This window comes from Panicum virgatum, chromosome 4N, assembly GCF_016808335.1.
Source record: "Panicum virgatum strain AP13 chromosome 4N, P.virgatum_v5, whole genome shotgun sequence".
Taxonomy (NCBI): Eukaryota; Viridiplantae; Streptophyta; class Magnoliopsida; order Poales; family Poaceae; genus Panicum; species Panicum virgatum.
Genome location: NC_053148.1, coordinates 22606382 through 22626715, shown reverse-complemented (window position 1 = coordinate 22626715; position 20334 = coordinate 22606382). Strand labels below are relative to the sequence as shown.

At 56.0% G+C, this 20334-nt stretch overlaps 1 protein-coding gene across 1 annotated transcript in view; it reads right to left on the bottom strand.

The window, feature by feature from the left end:
* Nucleotides 1–970: 970 nt before the first annotated feature.
* LOC120669239 (toMV resistance protein Tm-1(GCR237)-like) overlaps nucleotides 971–20334 on the bottom strand; it is an 80337-nt gene continuing 60973 nt past the window's right edge. Inside the window, exons 3-6 of the mRNA XM_039949020.1 lie at nucleotides 1911–2158; nucleotides 1653–1831; nucleotides 1403–1496; nucleotides 971–976 (exon numbers count right to left, since the gene is read on the bottom strand). Of these exons, the coding sequence (XP_039804954.1) occupies nucleotides 971–976; nucleotides 1403–1496; nucleotides 1653–1831; nucleotides 1911–2158 (527 nt within the window). The remainder of the gene's footprint in view (nucleotides 977–1402; nucleotides 1497–1652; nucleotides 1832–1910; nucleotides 2159–20334) is intronic.

Sequence of the window (20334 nt, the reverse complement as noted above, 5' to 3'; positions counted from 1 at the left end):
TTCTCCCATTTGGCGGCTACACGAAGCGCATGCGGCGAGCCTGCTCGCCTGCCCCGCGCCGAACGTTGGCTGTGTGAATCTAGGACTAATAAAGTCTAAAGACTGATGAGCTGGACATAATCCACCACAAGCATAGTTATACCCATAGTAATGCTAGTTATGCATTTTTATAATTGCAGCAATTAATTGTTTAGATTTTAGTCATGTTTTCTAACTACTCTATTTCAAATTATAGATCATTTTAGTCTTCTATAGACACATAATTTTTCTATGTATATATACATATAATAACATATATCTAAGTGAATAACAAATGCTATGTATTTAAAAAAGTAAGAACGACCTATAGTTTGGAACAATAGGAGTCGCGGATACAAAACTTTATTTTTTTTATTTCCTTGTGCAATTCTTTTATCTCCTTGTGAATATTAAAATGCGAAACGAGATGAGACACGACAGTCATTCTTATGTAATGGAGAATCCTTCAGGAAAATCCTGATAAAATAGCATGTAACCATTGCAAACTGAGCTAAGGTGAACCTTTAAATCCAGATTCAAGTCTTTAACCTTGCACGTTCCCCTATCGTGGCTTTGTCAATCTCAAGAGCCAGCCCGATCTCTTGTAGATGCTCATAAGGAAAAGAAGCATCATTTATGAAACTTATGTTCGTCAAATAAGACACCCAAGAACCTGAAGATGGAATTTTATTTATGGCATCATTCTTTAATAATTTTTACATAAGGTATCCTCTACGAACAAACAGCAATACAGATTAGGAAAAGGGAATATTCATTATCCTTCATGGTCAAGTTTCAACAAGAACGGCACATTGGAAATAATGTACATAATACAACATAGTTATAAAAGCCGAGCTTTTCAGAGAAGCCAAAATAGCAAGGCAGATTGAATGTCAGAAACATCTGCCAAGTGAACCGAAAGATCAACAACAGGCATGGTCATTCCTGTAAATCACACCTGTAAACAACGATATTCATTTTAAGGAAATTCGTTTGTATTGCCTCATGGTGTTTGTGATAGCTTGCTCCACTGGCAATCTTTCCATGCTTGATGCACCATAGAATCCATGGATAGTGTTAGTATTCTTTAAGATGAACTACGCTTCTTGTGGACCAGAAATGGGACCTATGAAATCGTGCATGCGAGTTAGATTTTTTGCACAACGAAAAGCGAGTACCAAGAACAATATATAACAAGTGGCCTCCAGAAAACAAGAAGTGTACCTCCATGACAGAGAACAATTATGTCAGGATTAATCGTAAGTGCTGCATCGGCAATGGCCTGAACACGTACAGCACTGTCATCTAAAGTGACAGTTGTCTTTGCCCCGATAGACCCTGCAGTTGTCAGACCCATATGTGCCACTATGATATGAGCTCCTACCTTGGCCATGGCAGCAGCTTCTTCTGGATTGAAAGCATATGTAGTAGTAAGGAAACCCATGTTATGTGCCCTTGAGATCATCTCCACTTCCAGACTAGCAAACAATAAAATCAAGTTAATACAATCTATAATAATCGTGTCCTTCCCTTATGCGAAAACTCAAAGCGGTGCTCAGACGACAACTCATGATAATATTAGTAAAGCATGGAGAGGATGCAGTTCCCAAATTTAGAACATGATGAACTTATACCTGTAGCCCATTCCAGTTTCCTCCAAGTTCTTTCTAAAATTCCCATCAAACAGACCAACTGTCGGGAAGTTTTGCACACCACAAAATCCAACATTTTCTAGTTGCCTGAGAAAGTATTCCATTCTACGGAACGGATCAGTAGCACAAACCCCAGCAAGAACTGGAACTCCTTTAACCACCTAAATTTAGATCAGATATCAATAGTTGGGCACAATAAAGTTAACAAACATAAGAGCAATTGGGTTCTAAACTACTTACAGGCAACACTTCATTGGCCATCTCAAGTACAATGGCATTTGCATCAGCAAATGGCAAGAGGCCTGCCAGTGAGCCCCTTCCAGCCATTCGAAACCGCCCAGAGTTGTACACCACTACAAGATCAACCCCACCAGCTTCTTCGAACTTTACAGATATGCCTGTGCCAGCACCAGCTCCGATAACTGGAATACCCTCAGTGATGTACTGTTTTAGTTTATTTAGTATTGACCTCGTCTTCTGCAATGTTTCTGTCATTACTCAGCACGGAAACTCAATCCATTAGACATTCCAAGTTTTATGAAACATGATGATTGTCGTGGTGCTGCAAACCACAGCCGGGTGGCGGAAGGCACCCGCCCTAGCCCAGAGGGTGTATACTCGGGGGTTAGCTAGTCCTAGTTCGATCTCTCCCAAGAACACGATGAACACCGCGGGATTAGAGTGGTTCGGGCCGCCGGAGCGTAATACCCTACATCCACTGTGTGTTGTATTGCCTTCCCTCGAGAGAGAGAGTTCGCGAGAGCTGGTGTGTCCGGAGAGCTTGTAGTGCACAGCGAGCGCCTCCCTTTTATATCTCAAGGGAGGCGCGTACATGGCTGTTGGGTCCCCGACAGGTGGGCCCAACGATGTAGTATAAGATAACGTACTGTTCATACATTATGGCGTCGCAGGCAAAGGAGATCTCTCTCCTGGATTCCCTTGCCTGCTCCTGGAGTCCCTCGTTCATCATGTCCAGGCGCTGTCTTGTCGGGACGATGCCAGACGCAGCTAGTGGCGTTGACTGCCACGTAGCTTAACGGGCTGTGTAGCTTGCGGTGTAGGCGGCATGATGGAAAAGTGCCATGCCGTCGTATCTATTTAATGCTGCAGACGGGCTCTGCGCGGGTGCGGCACAGGAGGCTGCACTGTGCACCTTGGTAATACGCGATGCACAGTGAGGCCTGACAAAGGCTGTCCCGCGTGCCGCGGCGACAGAGCACGCCTCAACCATTCGCATTAAATGCGGTGGGTGGGCGAGTCTCCCAGCGGAAGACTCGCACACGAGCCCGCGCCTCCGGGACACGTGGCGGTTCCGGACCCCCACGTGGTAAAAGAGGGGTCCGGACGGACGCAGGAGGTCCCGGACCCCTATGGGGGGTCCGAGGCCTCAGTTGTCAGCTCGGAGCTTCCCTTCATTAGAGACACGTGGCGTCTCCGGACCCATCCCCAGGCGGGGAACGGGTCCGGGGCCGTTGGCCTGGTGAGGGAAGAGCCTGACCCGTGGGGCCTGGCTACTCCGCCCTTTCCGCGCAGTTACGGATAACTACGCGGGTCCTGCCTTGCCGCAGTAAGAGTGGGTATCCCTGCTACAGGGTACCGACAGTGGCCCCCGGGCCCACCTTGGGGGAGGTACGAGTCCACAGGTGGGGCCACTACTGCGATTTGGCTCTGCATAGCTTGAAGCTTCTTACTGCAGGTGTCTTGACCGGCTTCGACCATCCATCGGGTTGTTTGCTGCCTCATCACATCGCAACGGCTTACTGACTCATGGGCCCCACGCACAGTGGTTCACCTAGTCACGCGCGCGACGCTCGGCATTGTTGCGGCCGGAGTGAACGGATCATTTACCACCGGCGCAGTCCCCGAAAAGCTCGGCCACGCTAGCGCTTAATACGCGTACGTCAGCTCAGCTTCCGCCTCGCTTCGCGCGTGGGCGACGGTTCAGATCCCGCCTTTCCACACCTTTGTTGGTTACCCGCTCACCCCGACAGGTGGGCCTGGCCCCCCATGTCATGGACTGGACGGTTAACACCAGGTGCGGGCGTCGCTTGGGTTCCAGCGACGGTTACGGGGCGTGCCGGTTGAGTCAGGCTTTATAACGGGACGAACCGCATACCGCGGTTACTTTCCCGCATTCGCCTTCTTCCTTCCAACCTTTGCGTCCCTTTGCCTTCGAGCTTTTCTTGCCCCTTGTTCCCCCACGCAGATTGCTCCTCTCCTCCACAGAGAGATGGCATCCCTTGCTCATCCCCGCCATTTCCAGTCCGAGGAGGAGCTGAACACGGTGCGCCGGCTGCTTGGTTGGAGTACTCAGGAGACCGGCTGGGGGGTCCGAGCAGGCTCGGTTCCCCTTGGCAACCTCCGCGCCGAGGAGTTTGTGCTATTTACCTCGCACATCTCCACTGGCGTGGGGCTGCCAATCTCTTCGTTCCTGCTACTGTTCGCACATCTCCACCGACGGTGGGGCTGGCCTCAACGTCATCAGCTATGCAGCATTCAAGTAGCTGCAGATCCCGGAGTCCAAGCTGACTCCCTCTCGCCCATTCTCCGGAGTGGGCCCACATCCGGTGTTCCCTCTGGGGAGCATCACACTACCGGTCACGTTTGGGACCGAGAACTTCCGCACAGAGAGCGTTCTGTTCGATGTTGCGGAAGTAAACCTCCCGTTCAACGCCATCATTGGCCGACCGGCACTCTACCGCTTCATGGCCATTGCTCATTACGGGTATTTGGTCTTGAAGATGCCTTCCCCTGCCGGAGTCCTCACCGTGCAGGGCGATCGCACCGCTGCTGTCGCGGCAGTTGAAAGACTGCATGCTCTGGCGGCGGAAGGCTGCACGTTCCGAGGAGGATCCATCCACCTCGCAACCCAGGGCACCTGCAAAGGCTCCCAAGGTCCAACCGTCCGATCCAGACCATGTTCCCGTGAAGACGGTGCAGATTGGAGAGGACTCCACCAGGACCACCCGCATTGCGGGGAACCTGGAGGAGAAATAGGAAGACGCGCTCATCACTTTCCTCCGGGCAAATGTCGACGTGTTCGCCTGGGAACCGTCACAGATGCCCGGGATCCCCAGGGAAGTGATCGAGCACAATCTGAGGATCTACCCCGACGCCACGCCGGTGCGCCAAAAGCCTCGAAAGCAGTCCGTGGAGCGGTAGAACTTCATCCGCAAAGAAATCCGCAAGCTCCTTCATGCTGGCTTCATCGAGGAGGTCCACCACCCCGAGTGGTTGGCCAATCCGGTCGTCGTCCCAAAGGCCAACGGGAAGCTTCGGATGTGCATTGACTACACCAGCCTCAACAAGGCATGTCCTAGAGACCCCTATCCTCTTCCACGTATCGATCAGATCGTGGACTCCACCTCTGGGTGTGACCTTTTGTCTTTCCTAGATGCATACTCTGGTTTCCACCAAATTCAGATGTCTAGAGGGGATAGGAAGCATACAACCTTTGTAACAGTAGATGGGCTTTATTGCTACATTGTCATGCCATATGGTCTAAGGAATGCCTTACCCACGTTTGTACGAGATATGACAAAACCTTCTGTAATCTAATTAGAGACATTGTTGAGGTTTATGTCGATGACACTGTGGTCAAGACTAAGGTAGGGTCAACACTAGTGGAGGACCTGTCCCTCGTCTTTGACCGGCTCCGCGCCACGCGCACGAAGCTGAACCCCGAGAAGTGCATCTTCGGCGTCTCAGCAGGGAAGCTGCTGGGTTTCCTGGTCTCACATCGAGGCATCGAGGCAAACCCAGCCAAAATCAAGGCAATCGAAGCGATGAGGCCTCCTGGCCGCATCAAGGACGTCCAGAAGCTTACTGGATCTCTCGCTGCTCTTAGCCGCTTCATATCGAGGCTGGCTGAGAGGGCCATTCCCTTCTTCAAACTATTGAGGAGGACCGGTCCATTTTCTTGGACCAAAGAGGCTGAACAGGCCTTCCAGGAACTGAAGCAGCACCTCACCTCGCTGCCAGTATTGGTGGCTCCAGAGCCCGGTGAGCCGTTGATTCTGTATCTTGCTGCGTCTGCGGAGGCAGTCAGCATGGTGCTGGTCGCCGAAAAGGACGGAGCAAGCTCGCCAGGGGAACACCAGGGTCTCCTCGGCCAAGGATGGTGAGCCGGACCCTGGACACAGGGGCCCGTCAGCCTCACCCCAGCTTGAAGGTCCAGACCCCGCACAAGCGGGTCCGGAGGAGCCTCGTCCCAGTGGGAACCCAGAACCGCTGGGGGCCCAAGGGCCTGATGTGGTGGATAAGGGAGAGCCGGACCCGGTAACTAGGGTCCGGACCGTCCAAAAGCCAGTTTACTACGTCAGCGAAGTCCTCCACGAGGCGAAGGCCAGGTATCTTGAGACGCATAAGCTTATCTATGCGTTACTTATTGCGTCCAGGAAACTGCGCCACTACTTTCAGGCACACCGAGTTGTCGTAGTGACCTCTTACCCGCTAAGAGCGATCCTACACAACTCCAATGCCACAGGCAATATCGCCAAGTGGGCGGCAGAGCTGGCTGAGTTCCAACTGGACTTCCAGCCTCGCCATGCAGTCAAGAGCCAGATCCTGGCTGATTTCATAGCAGAGTGGACTCCTTCCCCAAGCAATTCTGGGGGTCCGGACATCAACGCCGGACCCCCCGCCCGGGGGTGTCTTCGAAAGGCGGCTGCTGAGACCTACCGCCCGGCCTGCCGAACTGGGTGAAGGGGATCAAGCTAGCACCTCGAAGCCAGCGGTTCCGACAGCACTCCACCTGTGGTGCCCGACCTGGGCCGTGTGCTCTGTTGAGGATCTTGGTGACCTCGCAGAGCCACTCCCACCTGCTCAAGAAGCTCCCGATGCATGGATCTCCGAGATCCGGGGCTACCTGAAAGATAACATCCTCCCTGATGACGATGTGTCCGCTGAGCGCATAGTCCGATTGGCTAAACGCTACGCGGTGGTAGAAGGGGATCTCTACCACCGTGGCGCCAATGGTGTCCTCATGCGGTGCATTTTCCAGGGAGAGGGCCGCAAGTTGCTCGCGGAGATCCATGGAGGCGAGTGTGGAAGTCATTCCTCATCTCGCACGCTTGTTGGCAAGGCCTTTCGGCATGGCTTCTACTGGCCAACAGCACTCCAGGATGCGGCTGAGCTGGTAAAGTCCTGCAAAGCATGCCAATTCCACGCGAAGCAAATACACACACCGGCTCAAGCTCTGCAGATGATTCCGCCCTCATGGCCGTTCGTTGTGTGGGGTGTGGACATCCTGGGGCCATTCCCCCGGGCCGTCGGCGGGTACCGGTTCCTCTACGTCGCTATCGACAAGTTCACAAAGTGGCCGGAGGTTACCCCTGTGGTGAATATCACAAAGAAATCAGCAGTCGCATTCCTCAAGTCCATTGTGTGCAGATTCGGCATCCCAAACCGCATCATCGCGGACAACAGGACCCAATTCAAAAGCAGACTCTTCCAAGAGTACTGCAAGGACATCGGCATCCAGCTATGCTTTGCGTCCGTGGCACATCCCCGCAGCAATGGGCAGGTTGAGAGAGTGAATGCAGAAATCCACAGGGGACTCAAGACCCGCACCTACAACTGCTTGAAGAAGCATGGTACCAAATGGGTTGACGAGCTTCCATGCGTACTATGGGGCAACCGGACCACACCCAGCCGAGCCACCGGGGAGACTCCGTTCTTCCTGGTCTACGGGGCTGAAGCATGCCTTCCCCCAGAAATTCACCTGGCCTCACCACGGGTCCAGGCCTTTGACGAATCCATGCAGGAACAGCTGCAGCGTGACGACGTGGACTTCGTTGATGAGCGAAGGTGGCGAGCAGCAATCCAAAATGCACGCTACAACCAGGCGCTCCGGCGCTATCATAAACGGTTCGTGCACAGTAGGGAGCTCCGGGCTGGCGACCTCGTCCTCAGACGGATCCTGAACCGAGTAGGGCTCCACAAACTTTCCCCCAGCTGGGAGGGGCCCTTCAAGGTCACAGAGGTATGCCGGCCCGGATGCGTTCGCCTCGCCACAGAAGATGGAGTGCCGCTGCCCAACCCATGGAACATAGAGCATCTGCGTAAGTTTTACACCTAGGCAGAGCAGGGAAATAAACTTTTCCTTTGTAATAAGATAGAGTTAGCGTGTGTCGTGGTGCTGCAAACTACAGCCGGGTGGCGGAAGGCACCCGCCCTAGCCCAGAGGGTGTGTACTCGGGGGTTAGCTAGTCCCAGCTAGATCTCACTCAAGAACACGATGAACACAGCAATATTTAGAGTGGTTCGGGCCGCCGGAGCGTAATACCCTACGTCCACTGTGTGTTGTATTGCCCTCCCACGAGAGTGAGAGAGTTCGCGAGAGCTTGTGTGTCCGGAGAGCCAGACTGCCCATGCGCGTGTCCAGCGAGCGCCTCCCTTTTATATCTCAAGGGAGGCGCGTACATGGCTGCTGGGACCCCAACAAGTGGGCCCAGCGATGCAGTATAAAATAACATATTGTTCATACATTATGGCGTTGCAGGCAAAGGAGATCTTTCTCTGGATATCTTTGCCTGCTCTTGGGGTCCCCCGTTCAGCATGTCCAGGCGCTGTCTTGTCAGAACGGCGCCAGTCGTTGCCAGCGGCGTCGCCTGCCACGTAGCTGAACGGGCTGTGTAGCTTGCGGCGTAGGCGGCATGATGGAAAAGTGCCGTGTCGTCGTATCCATTTAATGCTGTAGACGGGCCCTGCGCGGGTGCGGCACAGGCGGCTGCACTGTGTACCTTGGTAATACGCAGTGCACAGTGAGGCCTGACAAAGGCTGTCCCGCGTGCCGCGGCGATAGAGCACGCCTCAACCATCCGCATTAAATGTGGTGGGTGGGCGAGTCTCCTTGCGGAGGACTCGCGCTCGAGCCCGCGCCCGTGCCTCCGGGACACATGGCGGCTCCGGACCCCCACGCGGTAAGGGGGGTCCGGATGGGCGCATGAGGTCCCGGACCCCTATGGGGGGTCCGTGGCCTCGGCTGTCAGCTCGGAGCTTCCCTTCTTAGAGACACGTGGCGTCTCCGGACCCATCCCCAGGCGGGGAACGGGTCCGGGGCCGTTGGCCTGGTGTAGAAAGGGCCTGACCGGTGGGGCCTGGCTATTCCGTCCTTGCGCGTAGTTACGGATAACTACGCGGGTCCTGCCTTGCTGCAGTAAGAGTGGGTATCCCTGCCACAGGGTACCGACAGTGGCCCCCGGGCCCACCTTGGGGGAGGTACGAACCCGCAGGTGGGGCCACTACTGCGATTTGGCTCTGCATAGCTTGAAGCTTCTTGCTGCAGAGGTCTTGACCGGTTTTGACCATCCATCGGGTTATTTGCTGCCTCATCACTTCGCAACGGCTTATTGACTCACGGCCCCCACGCACAGTGGTACACCTAGTCACGCGCGCGATGCTCGACATTTCTGCGGCCGGAGTAAACGGATCATTTACCACCGGCGCAGTTCCCGAAAAGCTCGGCCACGCCAACGCTTAATACGCGCACGTCAGCTCAGCTTTCGCCTCGCACCCCGCGCGCGCACGGGCGACGGTTCAGATCCTATTTTTTCGCACCCTTGTTGGTTACCCGCTCACCCCGCCAGGTGGGCCCGGGCCCCCATGTCATGGACTGGGCGGTTAACGCCAAGTGCGGGCGTCGCTTGGGTTCCGGCAACGGTTCCGGGGTGCGCCGGTTGAGTCAGGCTTTATAATGGGGCGTACCGCATTCCGCGGTTACTTTCCCGCATTCGTCTTCTTCCTCCTAGCCTTTGCGCCCCTTTGCCTTCGAGCTTCCCTTGCCCTTATTTCCCCTACGCAGGCTGCTCCTCATTCCACCAAGAGATGGCATCCCTTGTTCATCCCCGCCGCTACCAGACCGAGGGAGAGTTGAACACAGTGCGCCGCCTGCTTGGGTGGAGTGCTCAGGAGACCGGCTGGGGGGTGCGAGCAGGCTCGGTTCCCCTTGGCAACCTCCGCGCCGGGGAGTTTGTGCTATTCACCTCGCACATCTCCACCGGCGTGGGACTGCCGATTTCTTCGTTCCTGCTGCTGCTGGAAGACTTCGGCCTCCAACTTCAGCATCTGCCACCCCACTCCCTCCTCCTGACGTCCATCTTCGTGCACTTATGCGAGATGTTCGTGGGAGTGCGGCCCTGCGTCATCCTCTTCCGCTACTTCTTCATTCTGGTGAGGTCCGGAAGGAGCAAGGACGAGGTGGGGGGTACTACTTCCAGATGAGGAGTGACCTGGCGACTCCTTACATTCCCGGCCTTGCTGGCGGAAAGTGGGAGGAGTGGCGCAGGGATTGGGTGATCGCCACCACCGAAGCCAATGAGCGCCTCGCCCTGCCAACCGAGGGGCCCGCCTCCGACAAGGCATCCTGGAGGGCCAAGCCGTCGCTGCAGCCGGAGTTCGACTCCGTGCTGGACAAGATCAGGTCGCTGGCGGAGAGCGGCTTCACCTCATGGCACGTGCTCGGAGACTTCGTGAAGCGCCGGATCGCCACCCTGAAGCAGCGACCGCGTCCTGCGTGGAACTTCACCAGCCTCAACGACTGCAGCAGGACCCAACGCGGAGAGGGGAGCGATCTGACCCAGGAGGCCTTGGAGGTTCTGGTGCGGAACGTGACGGGGGACGCCTTTATCCCGGAGAACCTGATCATAGTCCCCCTCTGTGAGGACCCCGCGAGGGTGGTGGTGCTGGCTACCCTGCCAACTCTGGACGACGGGGGACTGGCCCCACGCCAGACCGGAGGCGACCCGAACCGTGGGCTTCGGATCCCTGGCGCGTCCGGGGATCAAGCTACGCTGAGCGCTGCGGGGTCCGGCGCCACCACGAAGGGGAAGCAGGCCGCGGCTAGCAGCACGGCCGCAGCCGGTTCCAGCCGAGCACAGAGCAGCTCCGGTGCATCGTCGGGAGACGCAGGCCGGCGCAGGCTACTCAGGGGCGACGGGACCCTGGTCTCGGAGCCCGCTGCGAAGCGCCAGAGGCCTTCTGAGGGCGCGGGCCAGGGTAGCTCCCGGGCCGCCTGCCCCCACGCATCCTCCGGGGCGGCTGTACCACCACCATCACCGCTGAGGAATTCCTCCCGCCGGCAGCAACAACAGCAGCAGCAGCAGCAGCAGCCGCAAGAGCAGCGGCAACAGGCGCGAGGGCGGCAACAGCAGCAACAGGTGCAACCCCGGGTCGCGTCCGTGCTGCAGCCACGGGGACAGCAGCAGCAGGAACAAGCCCGGGTTGCGCCTGCATCGCAGCTGCAGGGGCAGCAGCAGCAACAACAGCAGCTGCAGGAGAAGAGGCCGGGGCTCCGAGGACGCTGGGTACCCAGTACGTCTGGGTTAGTGTTATCCTGCTTTCTTCCCTTACGCCGGTGCTCTGCTTTTTTTCTGAAGGCTTCTCTGCTTTGTTACCAGGGCTCCTCGCCCCAGCGGTTCTTCTATCATCGCCGGCTCGTCGGCTGGTGCCCAGACGGCCGCGACCTCGGCATTGACAGCAACGGCGACAGCGGGTGCGGGACCCTCAGGTACAGCGATATATACCAGCCCGGTGGTGCGCGACGTGATGTTGACAGGCGCGTTATTTCCAGATTCAGTAGCACACAATGCTGCGGCGGTGGAGGCACCTGCGGCAGCGGCAGCAGACACAGCGGTGGTGGGAGCGCCGGTGCTGGGCGCAGCCGCGCCCGACGCAGCGACGGCGGAGGCGCCGGTGTTGGGTGCCGCCGTACCCGACGCAGCGATGGCTGAGGCGCAGGCGCTGGGGACATCCGCACCCGATGCCGCGGCGGCTGAGATGCCGCTGGGCGCAGCCGCACCCGACGCGGCGGCGGCGAGGCGCCGGCGCTGGGCGCAGCCGCACCCGACGCTGCGGCGGCGGAGGCGGCGCCGGTGCTGGGCACAGCCGCATCTGACGCGGCGGCAGCGGAGGCGGCGGGGACACGTGCTGCAGCAGAAGCCCCCACCTCCAGCTCCGGTCCTGTTGCAGAGGAGGAGTTGGAGGTGGTCTTTGGCAGGCGGCTCCTGCAGCTCAAACTCCCGGAGGAGGATGTGACTCCCCTCCCCCAGGTGATGTTTCAGGTTAGCTGTTTGTCAGTTGTTGATTTGCGGTATGCAGCACCCCGGCGCCCTGGCCCCCTGGCGGATAGGTTCAGTTGCTTGGACCTGTCTGCCACCTGAGCCGTAGAAGATATTCCGGACCTCCTTGGGCATAGGGCTGCATAGTTTGTAAGACGAGCAAGCGCCTTGTTCCCTGTGTAGCATACAGAACTACAGGGAGAAGAATCAAGTTCGCTTATACAGTAGCAATGATACTGCAACTTAGCTGTTTAACGCATGCAGAATCCGTTCATGATGTGTGGGACAAAGCGGATGCTCCGGCCCCCCCCGGGAGATAGACTCAGTTGTTTTGAGTCTGTCTACCATTGAGACCGGACCTTGATCTGCATGAAGGCTTTGAAGTGGATACTAGGACCCCCTGGTAGGTAGGCTCAATGGTTTGAGGCTGGCTACCACCAGTCCGGACTTAACCTGTGTACCACTTCAAATTTACAGCTTAGTAGCAGGCCCGCGGGACTTATCCCTGACTAGCGCCAGGCTGGTACTAGGTCTGGGGCTCTAGATGCGCAGGTCTAGGTTGCTCAGTGCTTGTTACAGAGTGGTGGAGTGTGTAGGCTTAGGATACAGAACCAGGCTAAGGCGCTACACAAGGCTCCAGACCATTCGAGGAAACAGCACGATCTTTCCGGACCTGGCTTCATCGACCCAGGCCTCTCGCAGCAGTGGGCAAGGTTACTTTGTTGTACTCGATCCTTTGAGATATAGGACTGGACATGCCGTATTGGACTTAGGGAACCAACTCTTGAGCTGGAACGGGGTCCGGGCCCTTAATTACCCAGCTCCAGGTACTAGAGTACTCGTTACAGGGTGGTGGAGTGTGTAGGCTTTTGGGTACGGAACCAGCTAAGCGGCTACACAGGACTCCGGACCACCCCAGGAACAAGCACCCGCTCGCCAGAGTAGGTCCTTAGGGATCTGGACTCCTCTCCAGCAGCAAGAGGGTCCGGATCTGTACGGCAGTCCAGCAACTCAATTCAAATCTTAGTTGTAGCAACAAGGGTAGAGGTCCCCGCGGGGTTAGAGAAGTAAAAACTTGAGAATCGGAATGCAAATTTAAATTTTGACACAAAGACAGAACTGGGAGAAATTATTTCCTTTGCAATCTTGATGTACATGGCTTGCGCGATGGATGCCAGAGGCCGGGTTTACGAGGTCGGACCTCTACCGTTCTGAGCCGCGCGTTAGCCGACGGTGCGATGGATGCCAGAGGTCGGGTTTACGAGGGTGGCCCCCAACCGCTCTGGGCCGCACGGTAACTCTATCTTATTACAAAGGAAAAGTTTATTTTCCGGCTCTGCCTAGGTGTAGAACTTACGCAGGTGCTCTATGTTCCATGGGTTGGGCAGCGGCACTCCATCTTCTGTAGCGAGGCGAACGCATCCGGGCCGGCATACCTCTGTAACCCTGAAGGCCCCTCCCAGCTGGGGGAAAGTTTGTGGAGCCCTGCTCGGCTCAGGATCCGTCTGAGGACGAGGTCGCCAGCCCGGAGCTCCCTTCTGTGCACGAACCATTGATGATAGCGCCGGAGCGCCTGGTTGTAGCGTGCATTTCGGATTGCTGCTCGCCACCTTCGCTCATCAACGAAGTCCACGTCGTCACGCCGCAGCTGTTCCTGCATGGATTCGTCAAAGACCTGGACCCATGGTGAGCCCAGGTGAATTTCTGGGGGAAGGCATGCTTCAGCCCCGTAGACCAGGAAGAACGGAGTCTCCCCGGTGGCTCGGCTGGGTGTGGTCCGGTTGCCCCATAGTACGCATGGAAGCTCGTCAACCCATTTAGCACCATGCTTCTTCAAGCAGTTGTAGGTGCGGGTCTTGAGTCCCCTGAGGATCTCTGCATTCGCTCTCTCAACCTGTCCATTGCTGCGGGGATGTGCTACGGACGCAAAGCATAGCTGGATGCCGATGTCCTCACAGTACTCTTGGAAGAGTCTGCTTTTAAATTGGGTCCCGTTATCCGCGATGATGCGGTTTGGGATGCCAAATCTGCACACAATGGACCTGAGGAATGCGACTACTGATTTCTTAGTGATATTCACCACAGGGGTAACTTCCGGCCACTTGGTGAACTTGTCGATGGCGACATAGAGGAACCGGTACCCGCCGACAGCCCAAGGGAATGGCCCCAGGATATCCACACCCCACACAGCGAATGGCCATGAGGGCGGAATCATCTGTAGAGCTTGAGCCGGGGTGTGTATTTGCTTTGCATGGAATTGGCATGCTTTGCAGGACCTTACCAGCTCAGCTGCATCCTGGAGTGCTGTTGGCCAGTAGAAGCCATGCCGAAAGGCCTTGCCAACAAGCGTGCGAGAGGAGGAATGACTTCCGCACTCGCCTCCATGGATCTCCGCGAGCAACTCGCGGCCCTCTCCCTGGGAAATGCACCGCATGAGGACACCGTTGGCGCCACGGCGGTAGAGATCCCCTTCTACCACCGCGTAGCATTTAGCCAATCGGACTATGCGCTCAGCGGACACATCGTCATCAGGGAGGACGTTATCTTTTAGGTAGTCCCGGATCTCGGAGATCCATGCATCGGGAGCTCACTGAGTAGGTGGGGGTGGCTCTGTGAGGTCACTAGGATCCTCAATAGGGCACACGGCCCAGGTCGGGCACCACAGGTGGAGTGCTGTCGGAACCGCTGGCTTCGAGGTGCTAGCTTGATCCCCTTCACCCAGCTCGGCAGGCTGGGCGGTAGGTCTCAGCAGCCGTCTTTCAAAGACACCCTCGGGCACGGATGCCCAGGTAGATGCTCTCGCAGGGAGATCATCTGCTGCTGAGTTGTGCTCGCGGGGAACGTGTTGCAGTTCCAAGGCGTCGAAGTCCTTCTCAAGCTTCCTCACGTGTATGAGGTATGCTGCGAGCTGGGGATTGTTGCAGTTGCAATCCCCTCGAACCTGCTTGATGATTAGCTGGGAGCCCCCCTTCACCAAAAGCTGCCGGACCCCCAATGAGAGGGCTTGTGTCAAGCCAAATATCAGAGCTTCGTACTCCGCCATGTTGTTGGTGGCCTTGAACTCAAGGTGCACCATGTACTTCAGCTGATCTCCGTTTGGGTCGATAAGGACCACACCAGCTCCGGCCCTGTTTTCGCGGGCGGACCCGTCGAAGAAGAGTGTCCAGTGGGGCTCGGTGAAGACTGGTGCCCTGGTTTCCGACTCCGGGGGTCCAGCGTTGATGACCGGACCCCCAGAATTGCTTGGGGAAGGAGTCCACTCTGCTATGAAATCAGCCAGGATCTGGCTCTTGACTGCATGGCGTGGCTGGAAGTCCAGTTGGAACTCAGCCAGCTCTGCCGCCCACTTGGCGATATTGCCTGTGGCGTTGGAGTTGTGCAGGATCGCTCTTAACGGGTAAGAGGTCACTACGACAACTCGGTGTGCCTGAAAGTAGTGGCGCAGTTTCCTAGACGCAATAAGTATTGCATAGATAAGCTTATGCGTCTCAAGGTACCTGGCCTTCGCCTCGTGGAGGACTTCACTGACGTAGTAAACTGGCTTTTGGACGGTCCGGACCCTGGTTACCGGGTCCGGCTCGCCCTTATCTACCACATCAGGTCCTTGGGCCCCCCAGCGGCTCTGGGTTCCCACTGGCACAAGGCTCGTCCGGACCCCCTTGTGCGGGGTCCGGGGCTTCAGCCAGAGGTAAGGCTGACGGGCCCCCGTGTCCGGGGTCCGGCTCACCATCTTTGGCCAGGGAGACCCTGTTGTCCCCCTGGCGAGCTTGCTCCGTTCTTTCGGCGACCAACACCATGCTGACTGCTTTCGCAGACGCAGCAAGATACAGAAACAACGGCTCACCGGGCTCTGGAGCCACCAATACTGGCAGCGAGGTAAGGTGCCGCTTCAGTTCCTGGAAGGCCTGTTCAGCCTCTTCGGTCCAAGAAAATGGACCGGACCTCCTCAATAGTTTGAAGAAGGGGAGGGCCCTCTCAGCTAGCCTCGATACGAAGCGGCTAAGAGCAGCGAGAGATCCAGTAAGCTTCTGGATGTCCTTGATGCGGCCAGGAGGCCTCATCGCTTCGATCGCCTTGATCTTGGCTGGGTTTGCCTCGATGCCTCGATGTGAGACTAGGAAACCCAGCAGCTTCCCTGCTGAGACGCCGAAGATGCACTTCTCTGGGTTCAGCTTCGTGCGCGTGGCGCGGAGCCGGTCGAAGACGAGGGACAGGTCCTCCACTAATGTCGACCCTACCTTAGTCTTGACCACAATGTCATCGACATAAACCTCAACAATATCTCTAATTAGATTACAGAAGGTTTTGTTGATAGCTCGTACAAACGTGGGTAAGGCATTCCTTAGACCATACGGCATGACAATATAGCAATAAAGCCCATCTACTGTTACAAAGGCAGTATGCTTCCTATCCTCTCTAGACATCTGAATCTGGTGGAAACCAGAGTATGCATCTAGGAAAGACAAAAGGTCACACCCGGAGGTGGAGTCCACGATCTGATCGATGCGCGGAAGAGGGTAGGGGTCTCTAGGACATGCCTTGTTGAGGCTGGTGTAGTCGATGCACATCCGAAGCTTCCCGTTGGCCTTTGGGACAATGACCGGATTGGCCAACCACTCGGGGTGTAGGACCTCCTCGATGAAGACGGCGTGTAGGAGCTTATGGACTTCTTCGCGGATGAAGTTCTGTCGCTCCACGGACTGCTTCCGAGGCTTCTGGCGCACCGGCGTGGCGTCGGGGTAGATCCTCAGATTGTGCTCGATCACTTCCCTGGGGATCCCGGGCATCTGTGACGGTTCCCAGGCGAACACGTCGACATTTGCCCGGAGGAAAGTGATGAGCGCGTCTTCCTATTTCTCCTCCAGGTTCTCCGCAATGCGGGTGGTCCTGGTGGAGTCTGCTCCAATCTGCACCGTCTTCACGGGAACATGGTCCGGATCGGACGGTTGGACCTTGGGAGCCTTAGCAGGCGCCTTGGGTTGCGAGGTGGATGGATCCTCCTTGGAACGTGCAGCCTCTGCCGCCAGAGCATGCAGTCTCTCAACTGCAGCGACGGCAGCGGTGCGGTCGCCCTGCACGGTGAGGACTCCGGCAGGGGAAGGCATCTTCAAGACCAAATACCCATAATGAGCAATGGCCATGAAGCGGTAGAGCGCCGGCCGGCCAATGATGGCGTTGAACAGGAGGTTCACTTCCGCAACATCGAACAGAACGCTCTCTGTGCGGAAGTTCTCCTCGGTCCCGAACGTGACCGGCAATGTGATGCTCCCCAGAGATCCCGAACGTGCCTTGGCGTCTCCGTCTTGGGGGGCTGAGTGCCATGCTCGGCCCTCAGCGGCCCTGGCACACTTGTCTGCCAGGGAGAAAAGCGTAGTGATGCTTTCCACCTCGTGTGTCGCCAGCTTCTCGAGCATCTTCTCGTCACGTACCCCCTGGCGGAAAGCAGTGATGATAGATGCATCTGAGATACGAGGAATGGTACCCCGTACCTTGGTGAAGCGCGAGATGAAGGCCCAGAGCGTTTCTCCGGGTTTTTGCCTCACGGCGTGAAGGTGTGTGTAACACCCTAATTTAAATTTCAGCATTTAATAATAAATTTAATTGGCTTTATTTAATTTTCTAAGGTTTATTGTGTTAGACTGGCATTTAATCCAATTTTGTTCCTCAAGAAATTAAAATTTATCATAGGTTTAATTTTTGTTGTTGCATTCATGCTGGTGCATACTTTTATTTGAGTGTGGTTTGAATTCAAATTTATATTTGAATTCAAACTTTGTTTGAATTAGAAATAGAAGAGAAGAAGAAATAGAAAAGGAACCCAAAACAAAACCCAAACCCATCTCAAAACAGCCCCAAACCAGCCGGCCCATCTCCATCTCCTTCTTTCCCTTCAGCCCAAAAACCCAGCAAACCCCTCAGCCCAGTCAGGGCCAGCCGGCTCAACCCGCTCGGCCCACTTCCTCCACACACGCGCGCCCCGGCCTGCTTCGCTTCGGCCCGCATCGCGCAACGCGCTCAGCCCGCACCGCTCGCCCGCGTCACGCAGCCCGGCCTGCCTGGCGTTGCCTCTCACCCCGCGCTCGCCCGACCCCGCCTTCGCTGACCGCCCGGGCCCACCTAGCAGGTTCGTCTCACCCGCGCAACCGCCCGCTCGCTATCTCCGGCGGAGTCCACGCCGGCCTTCCAAACCCGGGCGCGCACGCCTAGGTTGGCCGCCGCCTTATAAATGCCCCCTGCGGCCTCCCTGGACCCCGTCCTCGCCTCCACAACCGCCACAAAACCCTAGCTCCGCCCGCCTCACCTTGCTCTGCTGAGCAGAGCACCCTGCGCCTCCGAGCACCCGCCGATCCACCGCGCCTCCGCCACCGCAGCTGACGCAGGAGCTCCGCCGTGGAATCAGGAACTCCGCCGAGCCCTCCTTCCACGACTTCGGCCCTGCGCGCGTGGGAATTTCCGAGGAGGAGCTCCGCCGACCCGCCCCTGCGCCACCACGATCTCGCTAGAATCCTGCCTTGGCGTCGCCGTTCTGCACCGATGCCGCACCGAAGGAGCTTCACGTGGGGGTAATGCACACGCCGGGCCTGTTTCCCCTCGTTTCCTCCCTCTGTTGCGCGTTGTAGGGCTCACCGGAGTTAGTAGCGCCGCCGCGCTGTAGCGGCTGCCTTGGTCCCCTTGCTGCAGAGCCAAACCAATGCCCTGAGTAGGTTACGTGTGCCGTGTAGATGCTTTTAGGCCAAAATAGATCCCACGCCGGGACCGGGACTGCAGGAACGCAGCTCGCCGGCAACCCAGTGCCGCCTGTCACCCCGGCGAGCCCCGGTCGAACCCTAAACCGCCGATCTGAGCGTCCAGGTAGATCACACGTGCCCCATCCATGCTTACCGGCCAAAGAACAGATCCAATCCAGCCCTGGAACGCCGGATTCCAGAGCTCCGGTGAGATTTTTCCCCACGTGCCGCCGCGGGGAAGAGTCCCCCGGCGATCCCCGCCGCCGCTGTAGCCGTGATGACCCTGAGCCGTCCGATCGAGAACCTGCGCCCAAGATTAGATCCAGCGCTCACAAAATCCTGGCCCTCCGATCCAGATCTGACGGCCGTGATACGTGCGTACCGGTTCGGCCTGGAAGTTTTGTTAAAGAGCCCCTGCCCTTTCTCTGTTTCAACCCGCAGTCCTATTTACTGTAAAAATATTTACACTGAGGCCCAGATTTTAGCGCGTAGGCCCCTGCACTTTCCAGTATTAGTACCCGCCGTCCAGCCTGGTAGTTTTTGCGAGTTAGACCCTGGAGTTAGTGTTTAATTGTGTTTTAGCCCTCGGTTTTAGCAGAAAAGTCCCTGGAACCCTGTTTTTCCTACAAATAAGCCCCTAGAACTTGTTTTTGGCCTAGATTTTGCGTCTTAGCTCTGTTTTTAGCGTTCTTTATACCCACGCGATCGTTGTAACACGTAGAATAGTTCTAGAGTAGTTTTGTGCACTGTTTTCATGTATTGTTGTACTGTTTCTTAGTTTTTGTTAGTGTTTGCTTGTATGCTTATTATGGTGCATTGTTTTGGCCATGTGTTCGTGAGTAGACGTTGATCCATCTGAGGAGCCCCAGTACCAGTACCAGGAGCAGCCGTCTTCGGAGCAGTTTGAGCAGCAGCCAGAGCAGTAAGAGGAAGGCAAGTGTAACATGAACATCCTATCACTTTAAATACATTTTCATACTGCATTTTAATACTGTATGCCTATAAGGACATTCCTAGCCACTTTATATCCTTTATATATACCTTTGGGTTGCATTTTGGTTAGTTGTGCTAGGTTGCTGCGCTCTCACACATAATGGTCCTTTTTAATTAAATTGATTAATGGTTTACTTGAATTTAATTCTGAGAGTGGCACTCTGTGTGGCTTGAGTGGCTCACTTCTCGTTAAAATTGGTTTTGTTAGAAACATGGTTTAGGGGGCCAGCACGGTGCTTATTGCCTGGTTGGCCACTCTCCATAAGGACCGGTTCATAGAGCGACAACCTGGGACAACAGCGCTACCACAAGGCTAGAATGGGATAGACTTGGCGTAATAATTAGATCTTTTTGGTTTGGAGTAACTTACCTGCGGGGCAAGAGTAGTAAGCTTCAATGGTCCCTGCTCCTCCGGCTTGGTCTGTGCTTGGAGTGCGCTCCTGTGCTTGTACCCCCGGAGGTGGGCCCCATCATCGCTGACCTAACTCTCGCGGTTACGCCTTACCAACGAGATTCTTTGTAAAGGCCTCGTAGTGAGTCGCTAGCCATCTCACCTAAGGAAGTGTGATGAACAACTGGCGTAGCTCACGACTTGTGGGTAAAGATGTGCAACCTCTGCAGAGTGTAAAACTGGTATACTAGCCATGCTCACGGTTATGAGCGGCCCAGATCCTCCTTTTGATTAGTGGAGTTATCTCCTTCCGACGAGGGAGGTGCTTCTCGGGGTTACCCAGGTGGCTTGGTTTTGGTTTGGTTCTCAGTAGTATCATGATTAAATTTGACTAATTACTATGTAACTGGGTTAATGGTAATTCATCAACTAGTAGTAAATAGCTTAAATAAAATCTTGCCAACACTTAAAAGCTAATGCAGTTGAGTCAGCCA